The sequence below is a fragment of the Lipophrys pholis genome (genome assembly GCF_963383615.2).
Source record: "Lipophrys pholis genome assembly, chromosome: 23".
Taxonomy (NCBI): domain Eukaryota; kingdom Metazoa; phylum Chordata; class Actinopteri; order Blenniiformes; family Blenniidae; genus Lipophrys; species Lipophrys pholis.
This window is the reverse complement of record NC_137645.1, coordinates 6,604,934-6,620,622: the sequence shown is the minus strand read 5'-3', so window position 1 is coordinate 6,620,622 and position 15,689 is coordinate 6,604,934. Positions and strand designations below refer to the sequence as shown.

The 15,689-nt window shown below is 46.8% G+C and overlaps 2 protein-coding genes across 2 annotated transcripts; both read left to right on the top strand.

Annotated features, from left to right (window-relative positions):
• The first annotated feature begins 382 nt into the window (after positions 1-382).
• Positions 383-3,932, top strand: LOC308127706 (uncharacterized protein). The gene is made up of 2 exons (XM_080492927.1): positions 383-404; positions 2,144-3,932. The coding sequence occupies exon 2, from the start codon at positions 2,148-2,150 to the stop codon at positions 3,213-3,215; it is 1,068 nt and encodes a 355-aa protein (XP_080349053.1). The 5' UTR covers positions 383-404; positions 2,144-2,147; the 3' UTR covers positions 3,216-3,932.
• A 1,320-nt stretch (positions 3,933-5,252) lies between these two features.
• Positions 5,253-14,130, top strand: LOC308127704 (major facilitator superfamily domain-containing protein 6-like). The gene is made up of 7 exons (XM_080492925.1): positions 5,253-5,501; positions 6,892-8,326; positions 9,738-9,835; positions 10,574-10,735; positions 10,826-10,924; positions 11,389-11,684; positions 12,470-14,130. Exons 2-7 carry the CDS (start codon positions 6,894-6,896, stop codon positions 12,656-12,658), a joined length of 2,277 nt encoding a protein of 758 aa, XP_080349051.1. The 5' UTR covers positions 5,253-5,501; positions 6,892-6,893; the 3' UTR covers positions 12,659-14,130.
• The last annotated feature ends 1,559 nt before the right edge of the window (positions 14,131-15,689 follow it).

The window sequence follows — 15,689 nt, the reverse complement described above, 5'->3', positions numbered from 1 at the left end:
GGTGGAGATAAACGCCGCGGTGTCCGCCTGCAATCAATCAGATCCGTCCCAGACCCTCTAATTCTCGGCTCTGTGGCCCAGTTTGGCTTCAATCTCTTTAAACCATCCTCTGCGATAACCCCCCTCCCTCCCCCCCCATCCCCCCACCCCCCCCCTCCCTCCCTCCCTCGGCACGGCTCGGCGTGGTTAATAATTGAGGAGCTCCCCCCCTCTGCGTTTTCTTTCCATCACTCTGCCTTTGTGGAGTTTTCCAGACGAGCCTCGCCTGCCTCCATCATGCGCAGCCTCCACCTGCTGCTGCCGGCTGCGTGTTGACGGCTGTCAGCGGGTCCACACACACACACACACACACACACACACACACACACACACACACACACACACACACACACACACCGAAGACGGTAAGTTAATTCTATTGTTTTTCATCTTCTTACTATCAGAATCCGCTCTGGTTGCTCTTAACCTGGCAGGAAGTAAATGTCGCTCTGAGACTTCACAGAACTTGAAGTTTTTAATTTCACTGTTGTCTTGGCTCCTGCTAAAAATAAGAACGTTTCACAAAGTGAACGACGATACGAGACTATTTGTCTGCGTTTAATCTCGCTGAACTTCACCGGATGACGCAGCTTCCAGCAAATGAATTCCCTCTGATGGATTAGAGTCCGAAGTACGGAGCTTCCAGATCATCAGAAACTCTGGAAAACAAGTGATTCGATGTTTAACTGCACAGAAAAGTCCATATTCCGTAAGTCGGGTGTGGACCAGAAAACCTGATCATTTATTTATCATCTATTGTGCTTCATGTATGAAACTGCTCTGCTTGCTCTGGTTGTAAAAGTAGAATTTTGGTCAGATTGTGGTATTTGTTGGATGTTATGATCGAAGCTGGTCTTGGTTTAGTCTCCTGTGAGTACGGATCAATGGATCTCGCCTCAAAAGATTCAAGTTCAAGGGGCCGATGGGACTAAAGGTCAATTCCTACTCCATGAGAACAAGAACAAAGTTTGGCACGCCTCGGTTTTGCCAAACAAAATGACCTCATTTTCTACGGCAAACTCCCTCTGGCCGAAGGAAATTTGATGAAGTTCTGCAGCGTGGTCCACAAACTCTAGTGTGATTGGTCAGATTTTTTCTTGTTTACTTCCACATTCCGCCACAAGTCTGTGTCTATGTTTAGCATGTAGCATGTAGCCTGGCTACTGAGTGAGTCGCAATGTTTGTTAGCATGTAGCTTCACCACTGTCTCTGCGCCAAATCTTGTTAGCATGTAGCATGTAGCCTCGCTACCGTGTGAGCCCTGAAGCTGGTTAGCATGTAGCATGTAGCCTCACTACCGTGTGAGCCCCAACGCTTGTTAGCTTGTAGCATGTAGCCTCGCTATTGTATGTGCCCCGGATTTTGTCAGCATGTAGCCTCGCTACCGTGTGAGTCCTGAAGCTGGTTAGCATGTAGCATGTAGCCTCGCTATTGTATGTGCCCCGACTTTCGTCAGCATGTAGCCTCGCTACCGTGTGAGCCCCAAGGCTTGTTAGCATGTAGCATGTCGCCTCGCTATTGTATGTGCCCCGACTTTCGTCAGCATGTAGCCTCGCTGCCACGTGATCCGCAAAGCTTGCTCGCATGTAGCAAGTAGCACAGATGGGGGTTTACGCGATGCCCCTGAACGCATCACTCGGGGCTGTCAGTAAAAAACGTTAAAATTGGACCAACATGGCGAATTGGACGCAAACGTTCTCTTTTATGACTGAAACAGTTCAGCGAAATGTTTTTCTGAAAACCAGTTAAAGCGAGAAATAAGCTGCGCGGTTAGGAAGTTAAAACAAGAGTACCTGCTGTGAGGGGGCGTGGCTTACGGGTTCGCCCAGCTTCTTCTCGGAGTATGCAATTTCCTGAAGAACAAAACAAAATATTCGGCAGCTGGCTGACGTCACAGAAGAACTTTCTTCTTGTTGTTATGGGAGTACGTCGGAGCCTCAGGAGGAGAAATGGAGGCCGTCTTGGACTCTACGCCAGAATCATTTTCATCAGTTGCACTAATTATGTGTATCACGATACCAATGTGTAAACTGAGACTCTGCTGTGTGTATCAGAGCTGTGAAAAGGTCATATTGGATAACGACCCCCTCCCTCTGTGTGTCAGAGCCATGAAGGAGGCGCTGCTGCTCCTCCTGCTGGCGGCGGAGGCGTCGTCCCGCTCTCATGGCGGCTGGTGCGAGTCCGGCTGCGACTGCCGCGGCGACCTCAAGTTCACCATCTGCTCGCGGGCCGGCTTCACGCGGCTGCCGGGCCGAGTCCCCGCCACCACCGAGCTCCTGGACCTCTCCGACAACCACATCGCCGGCGTCCCCAACCGCTCCTTCGGCACCGCCCGCAAGCTCCGGGTGCTGCTCCTGCAGAACAACAACATCAGCACGGTGGAGGACGGAGCGTTCTCCCAGCTGGAGTTCCTGCAGAAGCTGGACCTGAGCTGGAACCGCATCTCCGCCCTGACGGATGGCTTCTCCATCGGCCTGGTGTTCCTACGGGAGCTGCAGCTGGCCCACAACCGCCTGACGGGCCTGGACAGCCGCAGCTTCCTGCACCTGGACGGCCTGCAGAGGCTCAACCTGACCGGGAACGCCATCCACACCGTGCAGGTGAGGGCCTTCGCCTCCATGAGCTCGCTGCGCCAGCTCCACCTGGAGAACAACAAGCTGACGGCGCTGCGGAGCGGCATCTTCTCCATGCTGCGCTCGCTGGAGGTCCTCAACCTGGCCGGCAACCGGATCGTCGAGACGGAGATGGGCGTGTTCAAGCCGCTCACCAGCATGACTTTACTCAACCTGGCGGGCAACCGGATGACCACCGTCTACTTCAAGACCTTCCTGAGCATCCACACCTACAGCACGCACATCCTGCTGGAGGGGAACCCCTGGAACTGCGACTGCGACCTGCAGAGAGTCTTCCGGAAGCTGCGCAGCATCCAGCGCCTCTTCCTGGATGACTACTTCAACCTGACGTGCCAAACGCCGCCCGTCCTGCGCGACTACCTGCTGATGGACGTGGACACCGAGCTGTGCATCGCCGAGACCGTCACCGTGCTCATCATCACCATCACCGTGGTGATCACCGTGCTGGCCGCCATGGTGATGGGCGAGAGGAAGAGGAAGAAGAGGAAGAAGGGCCTGCACTGGACGCAGCAGGCCGACCTCTCGGACGAGTCGGACTACTGACACTCTGCTTTAATCTGCCTGATGCTCCATTTCTCACTCTGCCCAAGGCCCCGTTTCCACGACAACGTTTGCGTTTACACTGCAGCAGCAGACACACTGACAACGATGCAGTTAGCATGCCGGGACACAAGGGGGCGCTGTTGCTTATTTTTGTAATGAAACCACACACCACACACGTGTTCAGAGAACATTATGTTATAAACATGAACAAAATCGAGAGTAGCCAACTGATGATGAATTGGATGCTGTCATGCTTTTTAACTATAAAACTACCGATATCGACTATAAAACTACCGATATTGACTATAAAACTACCGATATCGACTATAAAACTACCAATATCGACTATAAAACTACCGATATTGACTATAAAACTACCGATATTGACAGTAACCACAACCATGAAAGAAAAGTTCCACCTTGGGAGCCGGTATGAAAAAGTCACGGTTGCAGTGGATCCGAGCACTGTTGTGGTGTAAACGGACCCCCTAAGAGTTAAGGGAGTTTTTCCCAGTACATGTTTTGGTTGTCGTGGAAACGGGGCCTCAATCTCTCCTTCATATTTCAGACTCTGGAAAGATTCTCCTTCTGCTTCACACCAAGGAATTCCCAGAAAATCTCTCACGTAGTCATAAATCAACAACACTTGTACACTTTTATATAAAATAAAGCAGCAGTTGTGTGTTACTCTGTCCATTAAACTGGATCTTGTCTCACGTTTCATGTCTTGAAAGCCTCCGTCTGTGTCGCCCCCTGCTGGTACAAATCATTCACTTCACCAAAGCTCGCTCTTTCTTTTTTTTACCTGAAGCGGCAGGTCAGGTTTGTTTATTTCCTCTTCTGGAACTGCATTTCCACGAATTCGGAGCAGATATGTTTCTAAGTGTTGGTTAAAATCCCTGGGGTATCGTTTTAGCCATACATGTAATTACATAATTTATTATTAAAATGTATGAAATAATTCAATTCAATTTTATTTGTAAAGCGCTAAATCACATCAACAAACATCTCAAAGCGCTCTTACAATGTTAAAATAGAGATTTGATATTTTATTTCCTTTCCCCAGAGAGACTTAAAGTCAACTGTAGCTCATGTTTACTCAGACTGTATGTTTGCACTGTGATTAATAAAAGTTTTCCCTTTAATTGAGAGCCAGGAGACGTTCAGGCGGAGTTCAGGCGAAGTCACCGAAAGTTATCAACGAACCACACCGGAAGTGTAACAAGTAAGAGCACAAACAATACGATCTTCGTGTAAATTCTAAAATTGTTGTATTATGAATAGAATAGAGAAGAATAGAAAAGTATTACTCTCAGAGAGAAATTTTGCAATTTAACAGTTTAAATTTACGTATTTGGTTGTTGGATCTCTATTTTGTGTGCCAGAATTTCACATTAAAGACGGTGTTCAGGGCAAAACAAGGTCAATGTGGGTCAACTTGACTATATTTTTTTAACCGTAGGTAGATTCCTTTTGACAGAAAGCATCGGACAATCCACACAGACGCATTAAAAAAAAAACCCAAAGGAAAACATAAGCAGCATAGAGTACTGAAATGGACAGGTACTCACTCACTGACAGGACTAAAAGTGAGTTTAAAAAGTAAAAAAATCTTGGTACAAATAGGTTGAAAAAAAGAGGTAGAAACAATATATAAGTACAATTACATCTCAAAAAATTAGAAACTTAAGAAATAACAAAAAAATATCAAGTGTATTTAAAATTTGAAGAGTGTTTTTTAATAAAGCTTGTTCTTATGAAAATACTGGAATTGCTCAAGTTGCCCTTTATTCAGAGGATAAACCCTTCCATCTATTTATTGTTTGTACAAATATTTCTCAATGAATAATAATAAAACAAGTTGTTTTTTATTGCTCTTTTTTGATTATTATTATGATTTTGATTATAAAAGTTAGTTTAATTTTGAAAGAATTGAGCGGAAGTAAGAAGGATGACGTCGTTTGACTCGACTGTCTGGGTGTGTGCGTGCGCGCGCGTCTCGTGCGCGCGGACAGGTGGGATCTCCGGTCCGACGGGTTGCTGTTGTTCCTCCATACAAAGACACAGACGCGCCTCAGAAACACGTTCAATCCTCACCGGGAGTGAAACATGGAGCACTCCCGGTTGATTTAATCCTGGGTTTCATCACGGAAGATTACAAACCGGAGGAGGTTAATGTGAGGAAATAGAGAAAGAAAGAAACAAAGAAAGAAAAAATGTCCGGACGAGCAGAAATAATCTAAAAACAGCGCAGTCATAGTTTAATGGGAGCGGTGACCTGAGCAGGTAAGGACAATTCACCTGCTTTTTCTTTCTATCAACTTCATTCCTTCATTATTAAACCGGTTTATTGACCTTACAGTGGAGTCAACGTAAAGAGTAATAATATTAATAAATATTTTTCTATTCTCCCCTCGTTTAACCGGTTCTGGTATCAGTGACGTCATTCGGGGACATTTCCGACGTGTTTTGGTTCGCTTGTCTTTTTCCTTTTTCCGAGTAAAGAAACGGAGGCTTTTGTTCGACATGGAGAAAACACTTCCGCGTGGAAACCGTCACTGACAGCCGGGCGGTTTCCAAGCTGAGGTCCGAGGACCTCCATCGGTCTCCCTTGTGATTTCTAAATAATCTGGATGATTTTATAAAGGATCAGAAATATTCCAGTTTCTTATTATTTGTGTACAAATCAAACACTTTCACCACCAGATTAAATGTGAAACTGAGTTTTGTGGATGAAGACGTTGAATCTCGATTGGAAAAAAAGAAGATATTTGGCTTCAGGTTGATCGTTGTCATCAGGATTGACTAATAACCTTTTATTTACGGTTTAAAAAGAGATGAAATGATTCAAGCGTTGGAGTGGATCCAGTAGAGCAGGAGTCTGTAACGTTTTCAAACCAAATCAAATTTACCTGGAGCCACAAAACACGTTTCATCACGTTTCCAGGTGTTTTTGTACCCAATTCTAGTGTTTTCATCCTTCATTTGCAGCATTTTAGACATTTTACAATAGAATAGAAATACTTTATTAATCCCAGCATTGCTCCACACTGGATAGATAGAAAGAAAGTTGAATATTAAATAAGACAGGATCAAAATTAACAAGGGAATTTTAAATACTGACGTGTCCAAGGCTTAATATTTACTTAGAAACGATGAAATTATCCAAAATCTACAGGGAGGAGTCATAGAGTCTTATGGCCACAGGAAGGACGGACACTTCATTCATCTTTTTAGAATTTCTTTATTTGGAACCACTTAACAAATACAACACTTTCATCTTAAAATACCAACATTAGAAGTGATTTGTATTTTTAATAAAATAAAATGAATAAAGCAAATGCAGAAGATGCACAACAGAGCATGGTTCATGTAGTGTGCAACGCCCCATGGAGGTTTACGCTACATGAAAAGGAAAATAAGGGTTGCACAAAGCATATTTGACAAATTAGGCAATTAGAAAAAATGAGCAATCAAAATGGGAAATATTACAACAATCTTTTCCAGTTCTTCCAGATTTGATCAGATTTTGCCCTTTTGAAGGAAAGACACTTTAACCATTTTAACGATATTCTCCTGGGACTTTTATTTTGACAGTCGTCTGTCCACTAGAGTGTCCGTGTTAATGTTTATAGCGTTTTGTTCTCAGTTGGTGTTTCACTTCCTGTCCCTCCAGATATGCCAGCTGACGACAAGGTAGCCATCCTGACAGACGATGAGGAGGACCAGAAGAGGAAGTACGTTCTGTCTGAGCCATTCAACACCGTGTCGGTGGCTCAGCAGGAGGGCGCCCCCACGCCGCCTCCGCCCCCCCCGGAGGCCCCTCCCGAGCAGCCGCCCGCCGTCCAGCCCGAGTCCATCGACTGCTGCGAGCGGATGTGCCTCCGCATCAACAACCACCTCCTCATCTCTAAAGTCTTCTACTTCTTCTTCTACGCCGCCTACGGCTCGCTGCACCCCCTGCTGGCCGTGTACTACAAGCAGCTCGGCATGTCGGCCAGCCGCAGCGGACTGCTCGTCGGCATACGCTACTTCATTGAGTTCTGCAGCGCCCCCTTCTGGGGCGTGGTGGCCGACCGCTTCAAGAAAGGGAAGGCGGTGCTGCTGTTCTCCGTCCTGTGCTGGCTGGTGTTTAACTCCGGCATCGGTTTTGTCAAACCAGCCGAGATGAAATGCGAGGAAATAGGGACTTCCACGACGACGGCGCCGCCGCTGCCCACGACCCCCCTCCCTCTTAACACCACCGCCAACCTCACCAGAAGTCGCCGGAGTCTCCTGAGCTTTAACCTGCTCAGATACAAACGGGATGGCGACAACGGCACGACGCCGCCGCCCCCCTCTGACCAGGCCAACTCCACCACGCTGGGCCCCGACCCCGACAAGCAGTACCAGATCGTGTTTAACCCGGAGCAGGTGCAGAACATCTTCCTCATCATCCTGCTCGTCATCATCGTGGGCGAGTTCTTCAGTGCCCCCGCCGTCACCATCGTGGACACCGTGACCCTGCAGTACCTGGGGAAGGCGCGCGACCGCTACGGCCTGCAGAGGATGTGGGGCTCTCTGGGTTGGGGTCTGGCCATGCTGCTGGTGGGCATCTGGATCGACCACACACACCTCACCGTCGCCATCGACGGCGTCGGCTGCATCCTGCCCGAGTTCCACAACTACAGGTTGGCCTTCATCGTCTTCGGCGTGCTGATGGGCCTCGCGTTCATCGTCGCCACTCAGTTCTACTTTGAGAAAGGCGGCGAGTACCAACAGGAGGTTCCCGAGGTGGTGCAGGATCCGGCGAGCCCTGCGACCCCGCCGGAGTCCGGCCCTTCAAACCAGAGCCCCGCCGCCACGCCCGCCGCCCAGCCCGCCGCCCAGCAGGAGTTCCACTACAGCGACCTGCTGAGGCTGCTCTTCACCGTGCGCTACAGCTCCGTCCTCTTCGTCGCCTGGTTCATGGGCTTCGGCTACGGCTTCGTCTTCAGCTTCCTGTACTGGCACCTGGAGGACCTGCACGGCACCACCACGCTGTTCGGCGTCTGCTCCGTCCTGAGTCACATCTCGGAGCTCGCCGCGTACTTCACCAGCCACAAGTTCATCGAGCTGGTGGGACACATCAGGTAAGACGCTGCGCGGCGCCGTTATGTCCGGAGTTTGATGATTCAGACGTTCCAGTGTTGGATTTGATCTCAACACGCAAGCACATGTCGGTTTTATTTTACCTTCAAATGTACATAAGATTAAGAAGTAGAACGTTTGTCTTTTATTTATTGCAAGTTGATTACGGGCTAAAATTAAAGCGGCGGTGTCGTAGCCAGAGAAACACTGAGAGACTTTCAAGGACCGTTCACAAGGAATCTCCGCTTGACAACAACCGTCTGAAACTATTTCACGCAATCAGTTTTTGCGTGAAGTTGGCCCGTCTGAAACAAATGAAATCCTCCAACGCACTAGTAACAGCTGGATTGTTGGCCGGTGCACTGGATCGATGTATTCCGTGGACAACAAGCAGACGAAGCAGAGCGTAGTGCCCCGTCCTCCGGCCGCCTCACCGTGTCTGGTGGCGAGCCGGGCGAGCGCGTCTCCCCCAGACAAAGCCGTCATTGACACTCGGGGCTTCACAGTCGCGGCGAGTCGAGGGCCGCAGCCGACATCTGAGAGCGCCGGGTTGGATTTCAGAGCCGCGCGAGGAAACGCACACCGCGGAATGTCAAGCAGTCGACGACGGATGATTTCTAAACGTGCGTCACTCAGAGACTTTGTCATTGAACTGTGACAAATTAAACCGTCAAACTGGTTCATAGAGCAGATGTTTATATAACCCCCCCCACCCCGAGTGTTTTATCAAACTCTCCACTGACGACACACTTCCTGCTTCACTGCTCAGTCTCCACCTGCTGTTGGAGGTATTGGGAAATCTTGTGAGTGCCATTGAAGGTACTTTCTCTAGAAAGAGTCTAGATCTGGTTTTATAAAGTCTGGCTCTCTTTCTAAAGAGTCGTAGATCGTTTCAAAAGACCCCCCTTGATTTAAAGAGTCCAGGTTTGGTTTAAGGTGGAGTCAGTTTTCTTATTGAGGATGTCGAATGTTAAACAAACCCGATCATGAGCTGTTGTCGACTCCACATCCGAGCCATTTCCTGGCAGCGTCCCCACCGTGTGACTGGGTCTCGGTATCGTCAGCTTTATTAATAATCGACACAAACACCCGCCAGGAGCCGCTGACAAACTTCCATCACACTTAGTTCTTCGCTGAGGAGAGTGAGAAGGTGCGTCTCTCCGCAAACACTGAAATGATCCCGTCTGCTAATGAACACATGGAAGTGATGAATGTCGGGTGTGTTCGCCGGCGGCGGCGCCGCCGTTCAGATATCAGCCTGACGTCAAGTTTTTAAAAACAAAACACAACCCTGCTGTCAGGGAGTAAAGAGAGAGCGTAGCTTCACCGCGGAGGGGTGAAGCGACAGGTAATTCCTGCTGGAGTGTTTCAAATCAAGAGTGACGGAGCATGACTGGTCTGTTTTCCTCCTAGAGTGCTTTACATCGGCCTGGGCTGCAACACCGCCCGCTACCTGTACATCTCCTACCTCGAGAACGCCTGGGTCGTTCTGCCCATGGAGGTCCTCCAAGGTAAAGCAGCTCTCCACTTCGGGGCCGACTGGGCGGGACCGTGTTTATCTAGGCAGGCGGTGGTGTGAAACGCCACCGTCGGCTGTGTGTCGGTGCGGGAGGTCGTGGAAATTCCGTCACGTGGCGGAGCGGCTGTTTCAAATGTGCAGCGTTTCCTGTAGAGCCGCTTTCAGGTTGCTCAGCCCGCCGCAGTGGAGTGCAGCTGCGGTGGAAACTGGTCGAGCGCAGCCAGAGGTGCAGTGACTTCCTTTAAAAGGAGGAAGCTTAGAAAAACTTCAATTCCTTGAAATGTCTTTTAAAATTCAAAGATTTTCACAGCAAAGAATATTGTTGATTTTAAAATGAAAAGCATGAACGACGTACCGAAGTGCAAACATGCGTCCATGTTTTGGAAATGAAAGATGAGATGGATCATAGCTCTATAGAATTAGTTGTGAGTTGTGTACTCCAGCTGATTAATTCGCTATTTTTCTACGAAAAACGACGTATTTAGACGAGATTAGACGGTGACAAGTGGTGATGGCCTTTTTAGAGACTTTCAGCAACACGTCCGCTATTTTGTCGTCCGTCTTTTCCCAAAAAATTGACCGTCCTGGACGGCTGGACGGCGCGCTGCCTAAAACCATGAAGTAAAGTGATTCGAGGATGGGGTTGGAGATTTGTTTGAGACGCTTCGCTGAGTAAACAACGGTGAAAGCCGTCGTCATGTGACCTGCTCTCGTCCCCTGTGTCCGCCAGGAGTGACTCACGCCTCCGTCTGGGCGGCCTGCATCTCCTTCCTGAGCGCGGCGGTGCCCCCGGCCCTCCGGACGTCTGCGCAGGGCATCCTGCAGGGGCTGCACCTCGGGCTGGGCCGCGGCTGTGGAGCCATGGTGGGCGGAGTGTTCGTCAACTTCTTCGGTACGCCGAGCCGCCGCCGTCGTCGTCGTGGTGATACAGCGTCGCTGGGCCTGTGAGAAAAAAACCGCTGTGCTCTGTTTTGCCCTGCAGGCGCTCCGGCCACCTTCAGGGGGATCGGCATGGCCTCCCTCGTCATCCTCCTCATCTTCGCCTTCATCCAGTGTCTGAGTGCAGAAAGTGAAGGCAAAGGTGCGACAGCGCGAGTTCTGTGTCCTGAGTTCATGGTGCCGTTTGTAACTACAGCGTTGTTTTTCCACGTTTTCTTCGTTTCCAGGCGACGACTTAGTGAATGAAAACTAAAAACCCTACGCTGGATATATAGTCCAGCTGACACTGATCAATCAAAGTGTTTGTAGTAATTTATATTTAGCAGATATCTCTGAAGGCAGGTCACATGTTTTTACAAATAATAAATCCAGAAACTTTAGTAAATTTATATATATTTTTCCGGTAAAGGGAAAAATTTTGTTTTTAATGTGATTATCTATGAATCTGAGCTACAAATTTTTTTTTAAAATCTAACAATGAGAATTAGGAAGATGCTCTATTTGTTTGATGGTCATTGTCTTTCACTGTCTGATTCACACTATTGTCCTCAGAAACGTCTTTGTCTCTTTGATTTTGTTTGACTTTATGACTTAACCTCCTTTCAGAGGATAAAATGTTGGCGGAGAACATTCCGGTGCCCTCCAGCCCGGTTCCCATCGCCACCATCGACCTGGTGCAGAGCCAGAACGGCGGCGGTGGCGGCGGCTCGGCCCCGACCGGCCAGGCCCCGGCGCTGCCCGTCCAGAAGACCAAACACCAGGAGGACCAGGAGGACGTGAACCGGCCGGCCTGGGTGCTCGCCGCCTCGCCCTGGGTCACCATCGCCTTCGCCATCGTTCAGATCAGAGAGATGATCGGCATGAAGAACAGCGGGCCGCCGCCAGAGACTCAACCACTGCAGGTGAACACACACAAGGAATAAAGAGTCCAGATCTAAAAATAGCTCTGTCTTTAGATGGGCTCTGGTTTTTTTTATCAAGCTGGTGTATAACACACTCCTTCTACAATGTTTCCTCTTCACTAACTGGCTCCTCTTCCTCTTCTGTCTGGCTTCCCTCACACACTGAAGAGAGGTGAGACGACTGTGTGTTCAAAGGTCAATGCAAATCTACTCTGTGTGTGTGTGTGTGCGTGCGTGTGTGTGTGTGTGTGTGTGTGTGTGTGTGTGTGTGTGTGTGTGTGTGTGTGTGTGTAAGTCGTGGGCGTGTACATGCATGCGTCTGTGTGTAAATGTCCCACGCCTGCTTTAACGGCGTCATGCGAGCTGCATGAATTCCTCCCTGCATGACGGCTCCTCTTGCTCCGCCCACTTCCTGCTTCTGCCCGCTCTCTGATTGGCTCTCAAGTTCACTGAAAGGAGCCATCAGCTGGCGTTCTCACGTATCCAGCCTCCCTTAAATTGTCTTCAAATCAAACGTTAAGTTTATTAGGAAAATCAAAACGAAACATTTTCTTCCTCTCCAGTGTTGTTAGTTACATAGTTAAATAAGTTACTTTAAGCACAAAAGCTACAATGATCATGGCTCCAGAATCGTCGACAAAAAAATCAAGCGTCCTGAAACGATAAGAATGTGCTGCTCTTGCTGCCTGCTGCTGCTTCTTTTACCCGTCGACTCTTCTAACAACCAATAACATCAATGCAGGAGCTCACTGTCACCCCCCCCACCCCCCCTCCCTTGTGACCAGGTATCTAACCACCACCCGTCGCCTCAGAACGGCGCCGTAGCAGCGCTGCACTCCGCCCCGGGCGACGCCTCCAAAACACAACCACACCCCACACACCCAGCACCCACAGACTGTACCAAAGATGGCGCCGCGTCGGGTCTGGAGGCGCCGCGAGGAAACCCAGCGTTCACAGCAGGGGACACACACTGACCCCCCCCCCCCCCCCCCCCCCCCCCCCCACCGTCGCTCAACGGACTCCGACGGTTCAGTGTGTGTTGGACTGCAGCCATTTTAACCACAGTTAATCAACCTCGCCACCATCAAGTGAGGGGATTAAACGTATTGGCCAGGGGTCTGCAACCGCTCTCACTTCGCCAACGCCACATTTGTCACCATGGAAACCACTACCCTGGGTAATAATGTCACTGCATCATGTGACATATCAGAAGATGGGGAATTCAAAACCGAACATTTTGGCGTTGGTTTAAAACTGATGACGTTATGTCACCACTTTAAATTTGATGCAATTCGGGTCGATAGTTTTTGTGAAAAGCTGGTAAAAATACATGCACATCAATAAATAAACATTAAAGTTCAAAATAAGATCAAATGTATATTTACATATAATTTCCTGAAGGCTTCAGGGAGCCACTAGAGGGGGCTAAAGAGCTGCAGGTTGCAGACCTCTGGTAAAGGAGATACTTCAATTAAAAAAACTGATTCTTCTTTTAGACTTTAAGAAAAAAGAACAACTCCAAACGTGTTTCAATAGATTCTGTTTTTATTTTTGCTGCAAGGATGTGGGTATTAAAATCAAACGCACCCCCAACCCCCCCCTCCCCCAGTGCACTATATGAACCGCCGGTGGCGTGAAGGAAACTCCTCCGACTGTAAATGTGCCTCGTCATAAGTTATTTAACTTAATTTAAGCTGATGTGATACTCACCAGTGTGTGTGTGTGTGTGTGTGTGTGGAGGAGTGAAGACTGCAACACACACCTTAACCTGTACAAGTGCTTTTTATTTATTAGGAGCTGAGGTTATTCTGACAACAAAAAAAAAATCTATATTTTTGAGGTTTTTCAATCAATGTTGGGACTTTATATGTACTCTGAAAAGTATTTCAATGCTTCTTTTTTCCTCCCATGGCTTCAGATCTGCAGTAACGATGATGTTTTTAGATAGTTTTCACCGATCTGATTAGAAATGGAACACACCGGGTGATTTAAAATCAAATAAATGGAACAAATTGAGGGTTAAGTGAGAAAGTATTCAGCTGAATCTTAAAGTAACGGCAGGATTTCATCATTTCCTCGCTGGTTTCCAGCAGTCCGACTGACGGGAGTCAATCTGACTTTAATCCAAACAGTATTCCTGCACAGATTCACACCATCAGACTGTTAAAAAAGACTTCTAGTCTTTCTTTAAAAGAAGCATGTTTGGTTTCTGCACACTGTGATGAAGAAGTGCCTCTTTTTAACAAAACAAAACAACAACAAAAAATCTGCACTTAACTGGAGATATTCTTCCTTTTTTATACCGACACTGCCAAGACCTGAAACACACAAACTTTTGCTTATTATTTTTGTTTTTTCTCGCCAAACAGTTCCCAGTATTGAGCAGTGAAGATGAAGAAAACGTTGTTTACTCGACAGGGATGTGGATGATTAAAGGATGTTTTGGAAAAAACATTTTGTTTTTGGTCTGTTCTATCCTGCGTGGGTTCGGTTATAGTTTCAAACGACTGAATCGGTTGAGTTTGATTTGGGACACGTGGGAACAACAACAAAACAAAACGATAGAGTGAGCAAATTATGAAGAAAATACATTTTTGGATCTTGACCTTTGACCCAATCGCTCTTAAAACGTAATGAAACCGTCCTGAAATTTCATGCAATTGGGTTTAATAGTTTTTGTTGGTAAAATACGTACCAATGAACGAAAAAACACAAACATAACCTTCGCCCCAGCTTTCGTTAGTGAAGGTAAAAATAAGTAGATAAATAAATAATGACCCAACATATCCCAAAAGGGGGTAGGATTATTTGCACCCCTGAAGTTATTTATTTACATATTTACAAGTATAACTAGAAGAAAATGCTAAATAATAATAGATCATCCTTCCCTGTACTTTGTGAAAATGACTATAAAGTTTTGTTTTCACTTTAAATCCTCTCTCTAGTTATAACCCCGTCTATTTTTTTTTAAAAACATTTCGGAATGTTCACTGGACTTTAGTTTATTGCTCCGAACAAAAACAGAAGTTCAAAATAAATATAATAAATTCCCTTCTCATGCTTGACATTTTTTCTCACAGTGTCCTATATCTTTATTTAAGAATCTTGACTGTTGTGCCATTTAAAAAGCTTAACCCTTTAAGGTACTTTCATCAAAATACGTGAAAATCTCAATCCAAAGGGATTAAATATGATTTAAACCCCTGTGGGCTTATTTGTTATGACGTAAAGTATGTTTTAATGCTTTGAATGCCCCCAATTACACTAAAGTCAAAGTATTTGCAGCCTAAAAATTCTAAATTTGTATTTATGGCTGCGTTATGAGCAATGTTTTGTTTTTTTCAATAAAGTATAATAAAACATTATGAAAAAATAATGTTAAAATATGTTTAAAAAAAGGAAATATCTTTTATGAAGAAGCAATATAGTCTTTTTCAGAATAAAATATACAAGTTAAAAATAAGTTAATTTGAGAATACTTAAAAAAAATGTGAAAACGAAATAATCAAAGATAAAGAATGTTAAAAAAAAACAACAATATTTTATTTTCTTGTAATACTCCTTTTGCCCAGTTTTTGTGTGACTGCAGCAACAGTTGTGAGTCTTTCTCTTGTGTGTGTGAAGTGAACACTTGATGGCAGTAGTGCTCTGAGAGCAGAGAGGAAACGGACCGTGTGTGTGTGTGTGTGTGTGTGTGTGTGTGTGTGTGTGTGTGTGTGTGTGTGTGTGTGTGTGTGTGTGTGTGTGTGTGTGTGTGTGTGTGTGTGTGTGTGTGTGTGTGTGTGTGTGTGTGTGAGAGGGTTATTGAGGTCGTGGAGCGCCTGCTACTGATGGGTGTGTGTGGGAGGACAGTAATAGGCTTCCTCAAAAACTAGACGATGTACTGTCGTAAAGAAAAAAAAAAAAAAAAAAGACTAAAATGAGAGTTGTCTTGGCACTCTGTCTGATATCCGTGGAGAAATTTCATCAGCTCTTGATGCTGCTGCGGCTGTTGTTGTTGTTGTC